The sequence below is a fragment of the Notothenia coriiceps genome, unplaced genomic scaffold, assembly GCF_000735185.1.
Source record: "Notothenia coriiceps isolate Sejong01 unplaced genomic scaffold, NC01 NC01_scaffold00037246, whole genome shotgun sequence".
NCBI classification, from domain to species: domain Eukaryota; kingdom Metazoa; phylum Chordata; class Actinopteri; order Perciformes; family Nototheniidae; genus Notothenia; species Notothenia coriiceps.
In genome coordinates, this window is record NW_011369947.1 from 23,820,123 (window position 1) to 23,839,405 (window position 19,283).

The 19,283-nt window shown below is 43.2% G+C and overlaps 3 protein-coding genes across 3 annotated transcripts in view; all 3 read left to right on the forward strand.

The window, feature by feature from the left end:
- The window catches only part of LOC104966534 (uncharacterized), a 13,976-nt gene extending 11,723 nt beyond the window's left edge, over nucleotides 1-2,253 (forward strand). The window contains exon 5 of the mRNA XM_010795718.1: nucleotides 2,219-2,253. Within this exon, the coding sequence (XP_010794020.1) occupies nucleotides 2,219-2,253 (35 nt within the window). The remainder of the gene's footprint in view (nucleotides 1-2,218) is intronic.
- Nucleotides 1-19,283, forward strand: part of otofa (otoferlin a) — a 934,066-nt gene that overhangs the window by 828,076 nt on the left and 86,707 nt on the right. The gene's annotated exons all lie outside the window — the stretch shown is intronic.
- Nucleotides 8,544-19,152, forward strand: galnt1 (UDP-N-acetyl-alpha-D-galactosamine:polypeptide N-acetylgalactosaminyltransferase 1). Its single transcript, XM_010795209.1, has 10 exons — nucleotides 8,544-8,760; nucleotides 10,052-10,179; nucleotides 10,285-10,364; nucleotides 10,687-10,857; nucleotides 12,764-12,881; nucleotides 13,150-13,330; nucleotides 14,999-15,138; nucleotides 15,290-15,388; nucleotides 15,934-16,068; nucleotides 16,963-19,152. The coding sequence occupies exons 1-10, from the start codon at nucleotides 8,559-8,561 to the stop codon at nucleotides 17,107-17,109; spliced, it is 1,401 nt and encodes a 466-aa protein (XP_010793511.1). The 5' UTR covers nucleotides 8,544-8,558; the 3' UTR covers nucleotides 17,110-19,152.

Below are 19,283 nucleotides of genomic sequence, written 5' to 3' on the forward strand. Positions count from 1 at the left end.
ATAATATTGATAACAAGACACACAGTTTTACTTTCTGTCGGGTTTTGGATAGCTAGTAGTTTTGGCACCCCAGAATGAAGTAATGCACTAATAAAGATAGTTGTGCATACAATACATAAGCCCTAAGATCATAATCTCTACATGATGTCGTTTTCAAAGAAGGTAGCCCTGGAAGGACGTTGTTTGTGGTGCGGGCACAGATAGTACTAAGCTAACCGGTACTTCTGTAATAGTTTCTACAAAAAAGATAATTCTTCTGCTAGTTGATGCACTGTTTTCAAAAGTTTTGGCAAAGATCAGAAACCATAAGGGGTCTGTTCGCCGATTGACTTTACAGTTAGAAGTCGACTTAGACTGAACAGACACGTCCTAAGATTGCCGCACGCTAACTCCAACCACCTGAGAATGAAACTAATGAAAATTGTAGCTAAAAGACTACTACCCCGCATTCGGTAACAAGTCAACATACACCGACCAATCGACTGGGATACTCGGTATGGGACCGCGACGGAGGTGACCACCCATACAAATACCCCGCCTCGGTAAGACGTCGTCACGCGAATTTTTATCAAATTGCGTTACATAAGTTTTTTACGATATGGCGGGACACATGCGCCCTATTACAACTGTCAGTAATCAATAAATAAAGGAGGACACAGTGTATACCCGAGTGTTTCTCTTGTGTGCATACGGAAAAGTATGACTAAATCATATGACGTTTCTCCGAATTGTCGTTATGATGTCTCTCTCTACTGATGTCGTCAAAACGATAAGTATTATGACCGCTCAATTTTGCTGTGTTTGCCTCTGCAATAATTGACGAAAACTAGTCCCCCCTTTAGGCGTGAGCGCACTGATGTAAGTAATCACGACTAATGTAGTTTAGCCTCTAACGACTCGTCCGAACGAAGGACATGTCAAGGATACTCGTCGTACCAAGTTGGTCGTCAAAATCGCAAAAAAAAAGGTAAACGAAAGTCTAGTGTTTAGTTTGGAGTGTCTCAACGAGACAAGAGTCTGGACCTCAAATAATTAAGAGTCGCAATTAGCTAGGCGCAAGTGCGGCCTGGGTTCTCAACACGGCAAATTGAATTGTTTCTTGAGTAAAACTCGTGTATTCCACATGCTAGCTTCGAAACTACCTATACGAAATCAAACCTTGAAAAGATCCCTCAAGTATAACGAGGTACCTCTCGACAGGCCGGTGGTGTGGGACAAGTACAGCGGCAGACACAAAATACAAAATTAGGGAAAGTTTTTCGTGTGAGAAATGAAATAGAACTATATAGTAATCTTTATAAACGACACAATCAAATGACACTACAATAGCTAAATACCAGGTAAACCAGACTTAACGAGGACTATACACATAAAGTTATATACACTATGGAATCTATACAAGAATATTATTTTGTCGAATTTTTGACTTTTTTCCGATAATATCAAAAACAGCTCCAATAGGAAGGATGGGACTGAATCCGGAGAATGTGTAGACGACAAAGCGGAAAGCAACAAATTAGAGACTGATTCCGGAAATGTCCTTGTTGACACGTCGCAAGACCGTTCTGCAAGACAGAACGCACCACAAATATTGCGTAGGGTCACACGTGCCATAGGTTGTCACCTATGGCACTTCGGTAAACAGATCACCTCGAAAATATACTCACCTTATTACCTACTTCCTGTCCTGTCTGCCTAATCGACGTCCCTCCGACGAGTGGGAGGTCACAACGAGGCTACTGCAGTCCGTCACCTAGGCTAAAACTCTTCGTTAGTAGAAGGCTCCGAGTACTCAACTTGACCAACAGAACATTCTGATAAGAGGAGGAGAAAGAGGACCAACAGAGATAGCCTAGTGGTAGGCCAGAAGGGGGGAGTGGAACCCGGGCTCAGGAGACGCCACCCGTGACCAGTCCCAATAGACGTCGTCTTTGTGGGTGGTACATTTGTGTCCGTCACTACTGGCTCACACAGAGCTACTGTGAGAAACTATACATGACCCGCTTCATAAGGTGAAGTGGTAACCAGAGGGCCGTCGGGAGAGAGGAAAAACAAGTAGCGTGACAACGTAGAGCGACCTTCCATCTCGTCCTTACTTGTCGTTACAGGTCGTAGTGGCGTGGTGTCTCTCCACCGGTTTAGTGGAACGTCATCCGTTTTGGAGGCGTAGGATTATTTCTCGTACTCTGTCTTCACGTGCCTCTCTCTACAAATTTAGAGACCGACCTCAACTCCTTCGCTAAAGGTGTTTAGTGTCCAGAACTCTTTTCGAGCGTCTCCTCTAGGGTGTGTATAACATGAGTATAGGGGGTGAAGGAGGAAAGGAAGTGTTGTACGTTGTTGAGGTAAACAGGAAGACGTAGGGACAGACAGACAGCACAGATAAGACAGACAAGACCAACAGACGATAGAAGAAGATCAGACCTAGGGCCAGACAGACAGACAGACAGAAGACATATAGACAGACCATATAAGAAGACATTCAGACGTAGGGACAGACAGACAGAACTACAGACGTAGGACAGCACATGCACAGACAGACAGACAGACATATAGACAGACATCCTAGACAGACATCACAGACGTAGGGACAAGACAGTACAGACGTACAGACGATAGGTGACAGACGTAGGGAACAGACGAGACATATAGACAAGACAGACAGACAGACTAGACAGACACTACGCCATTACCACTAGGGACAGACAGACAGACAGTACCAGACAGGAGCATATAGGACAGACATACAGTACGATAGGGACAGACAGACTAGACATCAGCAACGTAGGGACAGACAGACAGACCAGCAGAACAGCCACAGACATACAGCACATCACAGAACAGCACCATACTAAGACCATAACAGCACATATAGACAGAACAGACAATATCGCAGAACAGACAGACAGACAGACATCACAGCAACTGATAAGACAGACAGCCAGCAGACAATACAGACGTAGGGACCAGACAGCACAGACAACACGACAGACGAGGGACAGACATACAGACATACAGCCAGCAGACAGACAGACAGACTGACAGACAGACATATAGAACCATATAGAATACAGACAGTACACGACCAAGACAGAACAGACAGAATATAGACTACAGTACAGACATATAGACAGCAGACAGACACGAAGTTACAGACAAGTAGGGACAGAACGTAGGGAGACAGCACAGACAGCACAGACAGAACAGCCAGCAGACAGACAGACAGCACATATAGACCATACAGACAGACAGACATATAGACAACATAGACATACAGACTAAATAGACAGACAGACAGACAGACCATACAGACGTGGGACAGACGGTAGGGACAGACAGACAGACAAGACAGACAGACAGAAGACAGCTAAGGGACCGACAGACCAGAACAGTAATAGTAAGCACAGACAAGCATATAAGACATACAGAAGACAGACAGTACAGACAGACAGACAGACAGACCATATAGACAGACATATAGTCCATAGACGCACAGACAGACAGATAATAGCAATATAGACATACAGACAGCAGACAGAAGAACAGACACATACAGCCCAGCGCAGACCATCAGTACGACAAGCACAATATAGACCAGAATATAGACAGACATACTAGACAGACGACAACGACAGCTAATTATAGACATACGACACAGACCAGACATACAGACCAGCGCAGACAGAAGACAGACATATAGCAGACAATATAGACAGAACAGACAGACAACGACAGACAGCAGACAGCAGACAGACAGACGTACAGACGTACAGACGTACAGACGTAGGGACAGACGTTAGGACAGAACAGACAGACAGACGTAGGGACAGACGCAGACATCGACTAGACATACAGACAGACAGACCAGACAGACAGCCAACAGCATAAGACAGAACAATATAGCAGACAGAAGACAGCAGCAGACATATAGACCATACAGTACAGACAATACAGCCAGCACAGACAGAAGACAGACAGACTGGCCTACATACTGTATGTTAAATGGATATATCCGCCTTCTTTCGTTTATCTTTCCATTCCCACAACAATATACATAAAGAAATGGCATATTTTGGACATAGTTCGAATGGTGATTAATCATGATTAATAGATTTTTAAGCTGTGATTAATCTGATAAAAAATTGTAATCGTTTGACAGCCCTAAAAGTAACACATCAGGAGTATCAGAGTGCAGCATGCCGAGTCACTGGGTTGGGATTTCCCCAACGCGGCTTCATGTTACACCGATGACCCAGATCATGACAGCAGCCAAAACTCTCCATGAATGAGATTCCCATCAGTCTCTATAACTTACCTATGGCTTTTGGTTTGTTTTCAGAAAATCCAGTGCGAACAGGAAAAGGGCCAGAACTAATTTGCAACAATATATCGTCCCTTTGTCTTGTCTGGACCAAACTACAGATGGCTGTCAGTATGCAAAGAGACACATTGTCACGTACAATGAACACAGTGCAGACTCAAAACCAGTCAGAATTAGTACAAGTCGTGCCAATGGGACGGTGTTATTGCGTGGTGACCTGGTGCTGCATTAGCTAAAAGGTCCAACCAATACAGTAATGACATATTTTTCAATAATTCCCCATTTCATTCCTGTCCTATAAAATAAAAATGCCTTTCTCTCCACGACTAATAGCCCATTAGTTCACCCAAACGATTGATCCCACATTTTCCTGTTTCAAAAGGAAATACATCACATTAAGGAGGTAATGATGCCATTTCACGCTGCCCCGTTTTATATTTCACTTCAATAATACTAGGTTATATGTGCAATTTGGAAGTCCTTCTTCTCTATAAAGAGGAGTTTAGTGTCACTTAAGTGTCTGCCAGTGCCAGTTGCTGCAGGTTGTTCTGTCATCAGACAGGTGTGCATCCGACCTGCAGCTTAGAAGATATGTCGAGGTTAGTTCAAACAGATGGAAACCAGCCCGGCTGCCCCTTCATGCCATCAGTAGAGGAACATGCATGGATCAGTAATAAAGGTTTTCAGAGCAATCGGCAGAAAGACTGACTGACAGACACGAGACTGACAGGCGGGGGCATATGCACACGAGACAGGCGGGAAAGAAAGGGGACATTGATCCGTGAAATGGGTTTTAGTCTTTGAGCCAGGGTTGATTACTAGGTGTGTTTTCACTCCGCCTTCTCTCCGTCTATCTGCTTTTCCAATTAGGAGATAAGGCCGAGTCAATATCAAGCACGGCAATGTGTTTGTGTGTGTAGTTAGGCACGAGTGCGATGGTGTTTGTTTGTGCCAGTGTGGTGTGTGTGAGTGTGGTGTGTGTTAGTGTGGCGTGTGTGGATCAGAAGGTTTAGGGAAACTGCGTGAATGGATTCATCGTTGTCATGCCGGTCACCATTAGCCCAAACTTTGAAGTGGAAACTCCCTGATGTTTTTTTTTCCTTATACTCAGCAGTACAGTCATAGAGTGTAAAAAAAACAGGAGAGGACAAGACATTACAGTGAAGTGTGTGTGTGTGTGTGTGTGTGGGTGTGGGTGGGTGTGGTTGTGGTTGGAGTTGCAATATATGACACTATGTATAACACTTTCCGTGACCACACCTTTCAGACAACTTGGCATTTGACCCTAACTGCAGCATTTTTATGAGAATGCATGATATACATGTATGGCTGTGTATGTGCCCGAGTTAAATTAGTAACATTTGCAAAAGCAGTAAAATCCTAACCAGTCTGCCCGTTGTGACTTTTCCCACAATCCACCGGCTGGAGAAACAGTCTGTAACTCATTACCCGTGCTTTGCCGTTGCCAAATGTTGCTCCACTTACTCTTTGGATCCACTGGACTCACTCCTCAGTTGTTAAAATCCACGTCATGTGACACTATGTGTTATCCATCATCTGTCAACACATTGTTTTGTTGGAGTTAGAGGGTTTTATGCCATCAGCTGCACAGTTACGATCATGTCTGAGAAGTGAACAGTCTTAGTTGTTGTTTGTGTTTCTGAGGGCAGAACAAATAAATAATGAACCGCTGTGTATTAAACCTAAGAGGGTGTCTCTGTTATTACAGTGAATCATGTTGTGCCATCATCCATTTTCCTTTTATGCAGTGAGTATGTGCAACCACAGACTGAGAATCTGTGTGCGTGTGTTTTTTAACAAGCTCCGGAGGCAGCTGCAGGATAGAGTGTATTATTGACCTCCTCTCCTCTGTCGCTTTTACATTCCTCCTGTCAGGATCAGCGGTGGAGAGAGGAAGCATTCCAGCGCTCTGGATGATGGCGGGGAGGGGGGGTTATGACGAGGGATCATTTTCCATTTGGTTTTCTGAGAGTTAAATCTGACAGAGTTTGGAAATCATAAGCTGGTTTGAGCGGTTTGAGAAGTTCACTATTGACAAAAAAACGCGTAAATGATGTGCTGGGACAGTGAATGAGACGCAGGTATCATGGCTTCCTGCAGAGTGTCTGGACCTACAGCCGTGTGCCTCTGTGTCTGTCACTTACTCCTCATTTTTATTGTTGAAGAGTAACATTGAACATATTTTCTGCCATCTGCAGTGCTAATCAATCCATCTGTTTCCTGTGTATTGTTTACAATGAACAGAGCATTCTTTCAAAGCGGTTTCCTAGAAAATTAATTTTGGTCAGTGAGAAGATTATGACAGACTTGTATTTCTTTGACAATGTGGACATGATGGACAAACCATGGTAAAGCCAATGCAAAACAGTATTTGTATTTCTTTGCGACACATAGTTTATTCAGAGACATCTTTTATGAGAAAATAACGCAGTGTCCTTTTCATTTCAGTTAATCGTTTATTTGCACATTGATGAACACTTTAAACAAAATAATGCTTTATTTTTTTAATTTTTTTTCCAGTTATAAAATAATCTCCAGATAACGGAACAAACAACAAAACATGTCACAACTAAACAAAACATAACGGGGGGATGCAAGGATGACTTCCTAAGACAGCTGATTGTGACATACACAGGACATTACATACACAATACATTACACAGGGGATGCCATATTGACAGGGTCAGATAGGAGAGCTGCGGACAGTGAACCGCAATCCTTCCTGTCTCCCCTCAAAATCCCCCAGCAGAGAAGCTGCACGCTCCATGTTCAGTAAACAAAATAATGCTTTCAAATATAATTGAGCCGGATTTTAGCTTTGAGCTCATTTCCATCCGTAGTCCCGTCACAAACAACATTTCTGAACATGACAGTTATATACATGGCAAAAATAAATACATGGTATGCAGAAAGAGCATGAGCAGCAAGCATTAACCACATGGCAGTACAATGTAGCAGCTACGATATATAAAGTGCGAGAGAAGATACCGTGTAGTGTGTACATGTGTGTTTTTTGTGCAGCATCTACTACAGTCTAAATAACACAAAAATAAAACTGCCTCAAATGTCATCAATCACTCTTGCAGGAACCCGCAAGATGCTCTTTCTTGCAACCCCAAGCTGTTTTATTGGCCAAAGTAATGAATGTGTTTATACGCCGCAATATGGCTTCAATCTTCTGTCACTGAATACGACGTATAATGAAAGTATCGTAAAATACAGCAGGAGACTTTTATGGAAATGCATCTGAGAATACTTTTATAGATAGCCAGGTGGGAATGTGTGCTGCTGCTTTACCACTAAACAATCAAAAAAACGTCTGTAAGGGTTCAATGTGTTAGACGAGCAACCTCAAGCTAGTTTCTCTGCAAACACTCAAGTAGAAAAAACTCCTCCCATGGCGGCCTGGGAGATATAAGATAAATATGAAATCCATAATTCTGCTTCGGGATGTTGTCGGGGGTTACGTAAACAAGTCAACCTTTGTACTTAATGACGCAAACAATGCAAACCTCAGGGAATATTGTCGAGAAGGATTCAAATAAGTCACTGTGTGTGTGTGTGTGTGTTTGTGTGTGTGTGTGTGTGTGTGTGTGTGTGTGTGTGTGTGTGTGTGTGTGTGTGTGTGTGTGTGTGTGTGCTACACTGCTCTGATAATGACTCAGTCTCTAATTAGCATCACTAATCAACTGTCATCACGCTGACCCAATATTCCTGTGTATCCATCTTTATCCGCCTAAATTTGGGAATATACGCTCGGCTGCTCGCTCATTATAATCTGTTTTCAGCGTTTGAAGTCCATCAAATATGCTTTTTCACGAGGTCATAAACAATGATCTGATGAATGTAGGGATTCCATAACTGACTAATGCGATTGAGTTGATGTTTGAGTCCCAGTTATTTGACTCTCCCTTGTGTGGACTCACTTTAGCTGCAGCTCTTTGTAGCAGTCTCTTACGATTAGACAGAGGTTGGATTGTGAAGTCTCTACCAGTGTTTTTCTCTTCTCTCGCTCTGTCTCTGTCAGCTCAGTTGTGTCTGTGTTCAAACAACTTCTTGCACATGTGGTTTCCTTTTATATAACATGTCTGTGTGTGTTCGATGCAATTCTCACACTTCCTCTTATTGTTTCTCTAGTGTTTTGTGTGTTGTCTGTTCAGTCCTGAAGTCATTTCCATATTTGCAGTTGTCACTCAACATCAGAGTTTCAAATAAAATGTATTCTGATTCTGTTTTGTGTTCTCTTTGTAGGTGCAAGAACAAGCTATACCCCGATAATCTTCCTCGTACCAGCGTGGTGATTGTATTTCACAACGAGGCGTGGAGCACACTGCTGCGCACCGTCCACTCCGTCATCGACCGCTCTCCACACACTCTGCTGGAGGAGATTGTCCTGGTGGACGATGCCAGCGAGAGAGGTATAAACACACACACACACACACACACACACACACACACACACACACACACACACACACACACACACACACACACACACACACACACACACACACACACTGCACATAATTCCTTCAGTGCCTCTGCTCCTTGTTCGAGGCTTAATCTATTTTTTTCAGAGCTACTGTATGATTTTGCCGGGCTAGTGTATGTGTGTGTGTAGCAGTGTTTGTGCACGTGTGTGTGTGTCTGTGCTGATGCCCAACAGCCCGTCAGCATATATGGCCTGTGTGTGCCACTCCACCCTGTGCAATGCTGCTAATCCCTGTTTGGGGGAGATTAGGTCTTTAATTCGCCAGCCGCAGGGATTACACTCTGTTATTACCCTCAATCCCCCCCCCCCATCCGCCACCCTGCAGCACCATGTCACCCGACGGGACCTCGAGGTGCAAATCAGAGGGCGTGGGTGTTTCTGTGCAGGGGGGGGGTGCAGGTAGGGGAGCTCTCAGCAGGTAGAGGGATTGTCGGCAGGCATGCTATGACGCATTCACAGAAACAAAAACACACACACACACACACTTCCCTTTGATCTGTGTTGCTACAAGAGGAATAGTTTAGAGGAGTGGCTTGAAATCCATCTCCTGGTTTGTGAGGCAAGTAGTTTTGAGGCTTTGTTTATAATGCTGACATTCAGTTTATTAATAAAATGTGAATCCCTCACAGCGTTTTCTGTCTATTGATTGTGTTTCAACCTTTTATTTTTGCAAAGTTGCACATAAATATTCAGCTACACTCCTTTCATCGTTGTTTTTAGGAGTAGATTTCCTGTAAGTAGCTGAGTGAGATTGTTTCCGACTTGTTTTATGAAAAATCCCAATAACTGTAATGTCTAAAAGTCCAATTTAAAAAGATTGTTGCAATCTTTTTCAAAATGAACAACATGTTTCTATCAAAATATTCAGATGAAATCCTGTTTTGTTGGCATTTACAAACAAGGTGTCCTGCGTTTGTAAAACTGGTTGCGTTCCCAATGCCTTCCACTATTTCAAGCACCCACTGACAAGTTATAAAAAAATACTAATTAAATTCAAATACATTTTGAATCAAAGATTTTGTGATTTATTGTTTGCAAGAAGGACATTCGAAGCTTTATTGGAAACAACAATAGTAGCTTTGAATGTAATAAAATGAATATATCTACATTTGATATATTTTGACAATTGGTACAGCCTAGCTGAGTTTGTCTTGTTTGCTTACCTGTGTTTATTTCATTATTCTATTACATAAATGTGTTTGTTTGTATATTTTAAGATTTCCTGAAGCGGCCCTTGGAGCAGTACGTCAGGAGGCTGGAAGTCCCGGTCAGAGTGGTGAGGATGGAGCAGCGGTCTGGTCTTATTCGCGCTCGTCTTAAGGGAGCGTCGCTCTCCACGGGCCAGGTGTGTGTGCTCATGCACATATGTGACTTCCATACCCAGAGATCTGCTCACCATATGGTGTGTGCACCACTCAGTTTGTCTAATGTTTTCTCTCCATGTTTCTAGGTCATAACCTTCCTGGATGCTCATTGTGAATGCACAACAGGGTGGCTGGAGCCTCTGCTCGCCCGCATCAAGCAAGACAAGTAAGAGACACACACACACACACACACACACACACACACACACACACACACACACACACACACACACACACACACTACCTCAAATAAATCAATACACTTTTGTTGAGCCTGCAGGGGGCTTGTCCCGGTGATTATTTCATTCTTAATGACTTATTCTTGGTTTACTGCAAACAGGTGCTCAAGCTCACACACACACAGACACACACACACACACACACACACACACACACACACACACACACACACGGTTTACTTGTGATTGATGACTACCTGAGTGATGGACAGCAGGCTGATGAATGTGCCATGTTGATGTTTGTCGTAGGAGTACGGTGGTGTGCCCCATCATCGATGTGATCAGTGATGACACGTTCGAGTACATGGCGGGATCCGATATGACGTACGGGGGCTTCAACTGGAAGCTCAACTTCCGCTGGTACCCTGTACCGCAGAGAGAGATGGACCGCCGCAAAGGAGACCGCACGCTGCCAGTCAGGTGGGTGACACAGCGGGAGGATCCGGGGGGTGGGCCTTGCCTTTTTGAGGAATCTTTTAAACTTTCTTTAAATCCCCAGCAGCCCCAGGGTGATGTTGTACAGCTGACCCTCACCCTTCCCTGTGTGGTTAAGTGAGAAGAGAATGTGCCTACAGGGACAAGATTGAATCATTAATAAAGTACCACATGATCATTCACTAACTCTGTCAGTCAGCTGTTTATAATAACTTGTAGCCTGAGAGCGTTAGCGTTGCTGAAAGGCATTCACAATTAATTGTGCACTGAGTAATCAGACTCTACCACAGTTATTAATCTTAAAACGTTCTCTAGGCAGAAACACTCACGGAATAGATTGAACTTTCCTCTGTGGCTTAAGTCAAAATGCTTATGTTATGTAAGACTCTGTGTAGCTTGTTTTTTGCCATCATTTCTCACGGCTCAGAGCTGATTCCTGCCTGTCCATCATCTCTTCTTCCTGCTCTTGTTTCTAAGCTCGCTTTACAGCATTATTCAAGGTCACACGCATAATATGTCTTATGTAACGCTCCGTGCGGCTGTTTTCGGTTGTTTTTCACAGTTAGGCTTGACAGCAGTTTCCTAAGGGTGTTTTGTAAACGTCCTAAAAAACAAAAGGGGTTTGTAGGATCAGGGTAGGATATGATGAAGTGCTTAAGACTAATGACATGATTTACATAAGCCATGTTCTGTTATGAAATCTTTCTATATTAAAGAGAAGATTTAAAAACGTTACCACATAAACACGTATTCTGAATGAAGCCGGTTTATAAGGTTTCAGTTAGCTCCATTATAGTTCCTGTAGTGCAGAATTAGCATGTGGGAAATGAGTCGATCAAATGGAATCAGTCAGAAAAGAGTAACAGATTCTCACGTCTGCATTTGGTGTAAAATAGCTGCTAATTCAACAACGCTTTGTTCATTATGTATTGCATGACAAGCCACAGGCCTGCTGCTGTTACACTGATGAGATTCATTCAGTCACGCAGAGGAGGAAACCTTGACAGCTGAACTGGTTATTATGGGCTTGTCTACCTTGTAATTTACAGTACTGTGCAACAGTCTGAGGTCATTTGGAAAGTTTTCCTTTTAATCCAAGGTTTAAAGAAGACGTATAAAAAGTCCTCTGAACACACAGAATGACCTTGTGTCGACTGAGCTGTTATTTCAGACCGAAAGCTGAGAAAAGTTTAAATTCTTAGTAGAAAATACTGCGCTGTATTTACAGTTGTTGGTTTTATTGTAGCGTGTTTGTGTTTATCTCAATGTCACAGTGTGAAATAAACACATTTGTGACGTCTCTTTTTAGGTCACTGTTTAGAGGAATGTCTTTAATAAGAAATGTTAAGCTAAGGGTTTAGAGAGCTTAAAGTAAAAAGAAAAGCACACATTTCTATTATTGTGGTTTATTATACCGTCATAAATAAATGGTTTATATTATTTATAGTTGTTAAAAAACATCTGTGTGTGTTGTTCATGGGCTTCTGTTTGTGTTTCTTATTATTTCCTACCTTCAGCCGAACGCTTTACCCTCTGTGCACTCAGGATATGTCTCATCTGTGTGGCCTCTAGTATGCGATGTATTATGTGTTGGAAAGGGAACTTGGATGTATAATGAAAGCTAAACAGGCAGTTAAGAAAATAAGCATGATATAAAAAGAAGGAAACCATTCTTTTAGTGGGAAGTATAGGGTAGAGCCTCGAGTCTATTTCACACTCGCACACAACAGGGAGGTGAACAGGGAATGACAAAACAGGAAAACAGCAAAAAACAGGGAGCGCAGCGTAAAGTAAAAAAAACCCTGACCTCTTAAAAATCAGGCCTTCAATGAATTAAGTGCCATTAACCCACCTTGCTCTCAATTTACACGGCTGTCTCCTTTCTGTCCAGGACCCCCACCATGGCAGGCGGCTTGTTCTCCATAGACAGAGATTATTTCCAGGAGATCGGCACTTATGACGCAGGCATGGACATCTGGGGAGGAGAAAACCTGGAAATCTCTTTCAGAGTGAGTGAGCACACTCGCAGCCAACTCCCATGACTGTATTCTTCCATGCACTGGCAGTCATTCAGGAGTGTCTGAAACACACACATTCACATTACACTGACTGCTCTGACTAAATTGTTGATTTAGCTAATACTCCGTCAGTCGTCAAAATGACTGGCAAACGTATTCAGACTGTCACAACTCAGACCTCTCCCAGCGGAGGCCTCACAGTGTGGTTATTCCACGTACTCCATGTGTGTGTTGATGCCAAATCTGTTGTGTTTCACAGATTTGGCAGTGCGGTGGGACTCTAGAGATTGTCACATGCTCTCACGTGGGCCATGTGTTCAGAAAGGCAACTCCCTACACGTTTCCTGGAGGAACGGGACAAATCATCAACAAAAACAACCGACGCCTGGCAGAAGTCTGGATGGATGAATTTAAAAACTTCTTCTACATCATCTCCCCTGGTGTGTGTGTGTGTGTGTGTGTGTGTGTGTGTGTGTGTGTGTGTGTGTGTGTGTGTGTGTGTGTGTGTGTGTGTGTGTGTGTGTGTGTGTGTTTGTGTTCTAATGAAAGTATGCATGCATGTGCTCATGTGTGGAGTTTAATCTCTGTAGCAGGTGTGATCTTTCCATTAACCCGGTGACAGTGCGATATTGCAGCGGTTGCAGCGGGATGGGGGGGCGGCGAGTAATTTCACGCTCGAAGCTTCTATTGACTTGCACACACACACACACACACACACACACACACACACACACACACACACAAGCTGGCAAAGGAGACGCAGCCAAAAGTAAAGCAAAAGACACTCAATAGAAAATATTTGTAGAGGTTAAGCACCTTTTAAAAACTTGCTTGGAACACACTCAATGATTCCATTATTGTTTAGCAGGCTCTCGTCGGAGCTGTAATGCTATTGTTCAGAGCCGGCCAAATCTGCTCGGTTCACAATAAAGAAAAGTAACAGCTGCTGATATTTTAATGTGGCCCCCTGCAGGCTGGGAAAGTAACGGATGCTGCAATTGTAACACTTACCCACCTGCATGCTGTGACTCTTAACAGCTGAGGCCTGATAGACAGAGTGAACAATCATTTTGTTTTGAAGTCATTTCCAGTGTTCATGTTAGTCTTTTCAGTTTTGGGAGGGTTTTTTTTTTGCCATGAGCAGTCTGTAGGAACTAAGGTGTCCATCATAGTCAATACAGTCCACACCGAAGACGTTAATGGTAGCCGTGCCCAGAGCACTCACAACGATGTCAATCGAGGATACTGCCTCAAAGATTATTCATGTCACTCACAGCAACCTGTACAGGCTGTTACTCTTTCTGAGCCTTATTTCTGCTGCAGATGTCTGGCTCGGTCGCAGTTAGATGTTTCTCCCTTTCTTAATGCTGTCTGTTAGGCTCTGGTTAGCTCTGGTGGTTTCCCAGCAGGGGAACCAACACTAGGCGGTTATGAATCATTGAAGAAAAAAGGAAATGCGGACATTTCAGAGATCTGTAACCAGGCTGTGCTTCATGTTAGACTAGAGGGATGTTTCCAGCTCTTCGGGAGAACTTTGATAGCATTTTCACTGGCTGGTCCGACCAAACACAGCCTCTAACAATGTGCAGCAAGGATACTTCACACTCATCAGAGAGGGATCCGACCAGAATACTCAGGGCAGCTACCCCAACACAAGCTATTTAGTATATATCTTTTAGAACCACACATAACTACTGGCCACAAAGTGAAGTAGCCGGCAGGACTGGTTCAAATGTTTGGACACTTTTATAAAAACGACATGTTTTTGGGACTTCTTTTGTAATTGTCATGAAACCAAACAGACTGCAGCTGCTGCCCTCTGCCAGGAAGCAAGCTCCACCTAGTCTATAGAGATTTCATATTCATGTGTCACTGTAACAATAGCCCTTTTTGAGCTTTTTGAAAGGACATAAAAACTCTTTGCAATGATATATTGGGTCTGGGTGCTTCTCATCAATGTGTGGCCTCATTGCACTTTACCTATTAAGTCCTTCAATAATCCTTACATGGTAACATTGATTTAACCGCCAGTCAGCAGACATTATGAAGGTAGTTTAGTGCCATCGAGGCTAACCTTTATGTTACTGTCTGTTTGCGTGTGTGTCCAGGTGTGACCAAAGTGGACTACGGTGACATCACGTCTCGCACGGGTCTGAGACAAAAGCTCCAATGTAAACCCTTCAGCTGGTACCTGGAGAACGTCTACCCCGACTCTCAGATCCCCAGACACTATTACTCCTTGGGAGAGGTAACTCATTCAGACAAGAGATGCATCTGTGACTCACTGCCTATTAGCTCAGATCCAAGCAGATACAATGAATCTGTATCTGTTTGAATTAGAGGTGTGGCTCGTTGTTGAAGTCATAATGTTTTTTTCTTTCTGTGTGTGCTCTGCTCAGATCCGTAATGTGGAGACCAACCAGTGCCTGGACAACATGGCCCGAAAGGAGAATGAGAAAGTCGGCATTTTCAACTGCCACGGCATGGGAGGCAACCAGGTATCTGAGGAAGAAAGAAACATACTGACACAAAACAAGGATTTGATTCATATTCCAACCCTTCAAATCTGGTTCTTAGCTTTGGGTACTGACAGAAAGGATGACATTTATTTATTAGGATAAACCCCTTGAGACGCCCCCTCTCGTTTTCAAGGGGGTCCTGACAAAAGCAACGTCTTACAGACATACATGAACAAAATAACAGAAAGCAAAGCATGACAAACAAGGACAAACCACGTACAGTCTGTTAAGTAAAATTCATGAAGTAATACATACAATCATTACAATTTGATAGACAGTAGTGTCTAATAGATCTGTTTCATCAATAACAAGAGCAGACCAGCTGAAGGTGAGATGATAATACATGCTTAAACATACCCAATGATGCAAGGGACCTAATAGTAGCAGGTAAAGTATTCCAGTCGGTCGGGGCTTTAAACATGAACGCTCTTCTGCCAAATTGGAGAAAGAAGTGTCTGAAATGGTCTTTATTTCTAACAGGAGTAATGGAGTAGTGTTTTTAAACTTCTGTTTGTTATGTGCAGGTTTTCTCTTACACGGCCAATAAGGAGATCAGGACAGACGACTTGTGTCTCGACGTGTCCAAACTGAACGGACCCGTCATGATGCTCAAGTGCCATCACCTCAAAGGCAACCAGCTCTGGGACTACGACCCTGTGGTGAGTGGGAGAATCTATGAACAGAAGAGGTGTATGTGAGGACATGTACTGGTACAGTAAATGTACAAATATGAACACAAACACAGAGGGTTTTTCTTGCAGGTCTTGAAAGGTACATACAGACTTTGGTTTCTGTTCTGCAGACTTCAGAGTAATTTGCGTTTTACTGCACACCAGAAATCCTAGAAGGTGATATAGTATGGAGTCTTATCATTGTTGTGTTTCGTGTGAAAAACAACGATAACACTGGGGAAATTAAAACCGTAAAGCAGACAAAGTGATTTTCATCTCAATGTTCCCACACATACTAACTACACTTTGGATACACTGATCACTGTAGTGTACAACAAGCAATATCCTCATGCAGAAGCACTGTTCAAAAAATACCTATATTACCCATAATATACGGGGAAGAGAACAATTGATGGGAAAAATGCTGATTATCTAACAAACTAAGTAAAGGAATTGTTTACACCTTAATTTTCATCTTGTTTTTTGTTGGTTTTTTAACTGTTTTCAACTGTTTCTTTATAAATAAAAAGGGACTCTTTTTCACAGATATTTTCAAAAACTGAAACATTTTGTTCCCAGAGTAAACACAGTGTGACACCATAAGGACCACTTGTCATTTCAGTTGGTGGAATATTTATTGCTGTCAGATTTAGGGTGATTATAAATCACATTACACAACTCAAACCACAGCATGCCTCTCACTGAGAAAATCAAAACTAAATTACGCCTCAAAATTAAAGTCAAAACAATTAGACACCCTGCCTCCAGATTGGTATTTATTAACATGCCCTTGTGAATTCCAATCATTACATCAAAAGCATGATTTTTGCCCTCCTCACACACACTCTCTCTCTCTCTCTCTCTCTCTCTCTCTCTCCTCAGAAGCTGAGCCTGATCCACGTCAACAGTAACCAGTGTCTGGACAAGGCCAACGAGGAGGACAGCCAGGTGCCCTGCGTCAAAGACTGCACACACACACGCTCCCAACAGTGGCTGCTGCGCAACGTCACACTACCGGAAGTCTTCTGACCACACTCCGCACACTCCCAAACACACACACTCATACACACAGCGGCCCAGAGTGAGCAATCAGGGGAACAGACGTGTTTATTATTACATTCGGGCACAAGGAAAGTAAAGACTTCCCACGAGGGGATTCGCGAAGAGAGGAGGACGCATTGGACGGTACTACCTCTGCCAGAGATCAGAGGGAGGAGCGTGTTTGACCCTCCTCAGAGCGAGAGAAGAGGAAAGACTCCCTCTAGGAGACGATGGCTGTTGTTTTACATTTGTTTTTTGTTTTTTTAAAGAGAATTTAAACTGAAGAGAGTGACTCGCTCGCTGGGCGCGGATATGAGACCAGTGGAGAGGAGGTTTTCACTCACAGCTTCAATGGACACAGCAGTCCACCCTTCAACTCACCACGTTTACTGACTGACTGACTGACTGACTGACTGACTGACTGTGTGTGTGTGTGTGTGTGTGTGTGTGTGTGTGTGTGTGTTGTGTGTGTGTGTGTGTGTGAGAATGTGTGTGTTCTCTGAGATGAATGTATGCTTTTGAGAAGGGGGCTGAATGCCTTTGTTGATTTTTTTTAATTAATTTAGTAAAGGATTTTGAAAATGAACGACTATGAAGAAGAGCGCATTTGAGTGTGTGTGCGTGCGTGTGTGTCAGAGCCCCTCCTACAGTATTGCAGCAGTGAATGTCTCCCTCTGGTGTTACTCCTCGGCTTCTCATCCTACAGACTGAAGCTTCCCCGCTGAGGAATTTTGACGGGACTGCACAAACTGAAAAAAGGAAAGGACCCGACGTCTGCCATCCGCAGAGATCTAGAGATAGAAATATGATGTTTGTGATATCTTGAGATTTTTATGTCAAGTTTTTACATTGCTTTGTCCTGTGAGAGTGCCACAGAGCAGTAACCCTAGTCTGTCTGTCGTCTTTAAAGATGTTTAACATAGAGCTTACATACAGTACACACACACAGAACAGTAACTGATATTCACTGCCTTATGTAGTGTTAAACTATAGGAAATGTCCCATAAGGCACTACATAGACACACACACATCCTGTATACATATAGGAAAAGGTGGCTCTAGCCTGATACTTTAATCCATTTTGTCATATCTTCTTCTCAATGACCTCTTAAAAAATACACTCCAAGGGCTTCTTTCCTCCAGTGGAGTGTGTGGATAGATGGATGGATGCGTGTGTGTGTGATTGAGATTGAGGGTATGTCTTCAGTACTAATCCCCTGTCCATCAGATCCCTGTTTACCAGAACAAACAGCTCTCAGATTCCTCGCTGTTGGACAAACAGCCTGTAGCGTAGACTGACGTCAGATCAGCGTGTCCCTGCGTCTGTTGTACATAAGAGCAGAAGCTGCTTTTATTTTCTAAACAGAGCCGAGTCTCTGCACTCTCCCGGGGACATATCTGCAGCAGGAAAGGAAGCCTGGAAAGCGGTTGTTAGAATATCAAAGAGACGTCGCTGAGGTGTTAGCAGACTTAATCAGGGACAGATTAATAATTGTGGAGCATTGAAGGGAGTGTGGAGTTGAACTGTGGATTACAGAGAGCACAGCAGCGGCAGCAGGCATATCTTAATCCATTACTACATATCTCACTGTGCAAATTCACCCGCAGTATTTCACTATTCATATCTCAGTCAGCCAGACAGCTGAGCGCTTACATCAGTGTGTCTTTTTTCAACCATCATGCTTTCTTTATTCTGTTTCTTTGTATCACTCCTGCGAGTCAGAGCAGGAGAGGCGGTTTCATAAAGGTTTTCACCATTTGAGCTTCCTCCAGTGGAGGAGGGTTTACACATAGGACACTGGATCATCTTCGTTGTTGACATGGTGGTGAGAGGAGGCTGTCGACTGATTTTATTTCTGAGCGAGTGACTGTATGGGAAAGATGTGAAAGGTTTTTTTGATTGTGCGACAGAGGGTGTGTAACGATGTTCAGATTCTTTGGGGGGGGTTGAAGTTACACTGACATGTCCAGGCTTCCACACTGAGCTGATCCAAATGTAGAAAATAAAGGTGAAAAGTTTACAGAATAATACCAGGACATGATCATTTCTGCCTCTTTTTGTCTGTACACACACACACACACACACACACACACACACACACACACACACACACACACACACACACTCATAAAACACAATTTCCTCACAACGTTAAATTACT

Bases quoted from the DNA above. Each gene is read 5' to 3' on its own strand.
- galnt1 (XM_010795209.1), top strand. From the start codon at position 8,559: ATGTATTCTGATTCTGTTTTGTGTTCTCTTTGTAGGTGCAAGAACAAG. The intron at 12,882-13,149 runs GTGAGTGAGCAC...TGTGTTTCACAG, and splicing joins ACCTGGAAATCTCTTTCAGA to ATTTGGCAGTGCGGTGGGAC. The intron at 15,139-15,289 runs GTAACTCATTCA...TGCTCTGCTCAG, and splicing joins ACTATTACTCCTTGGGAGAG to ATCCGTAATGTGGAGACCAA.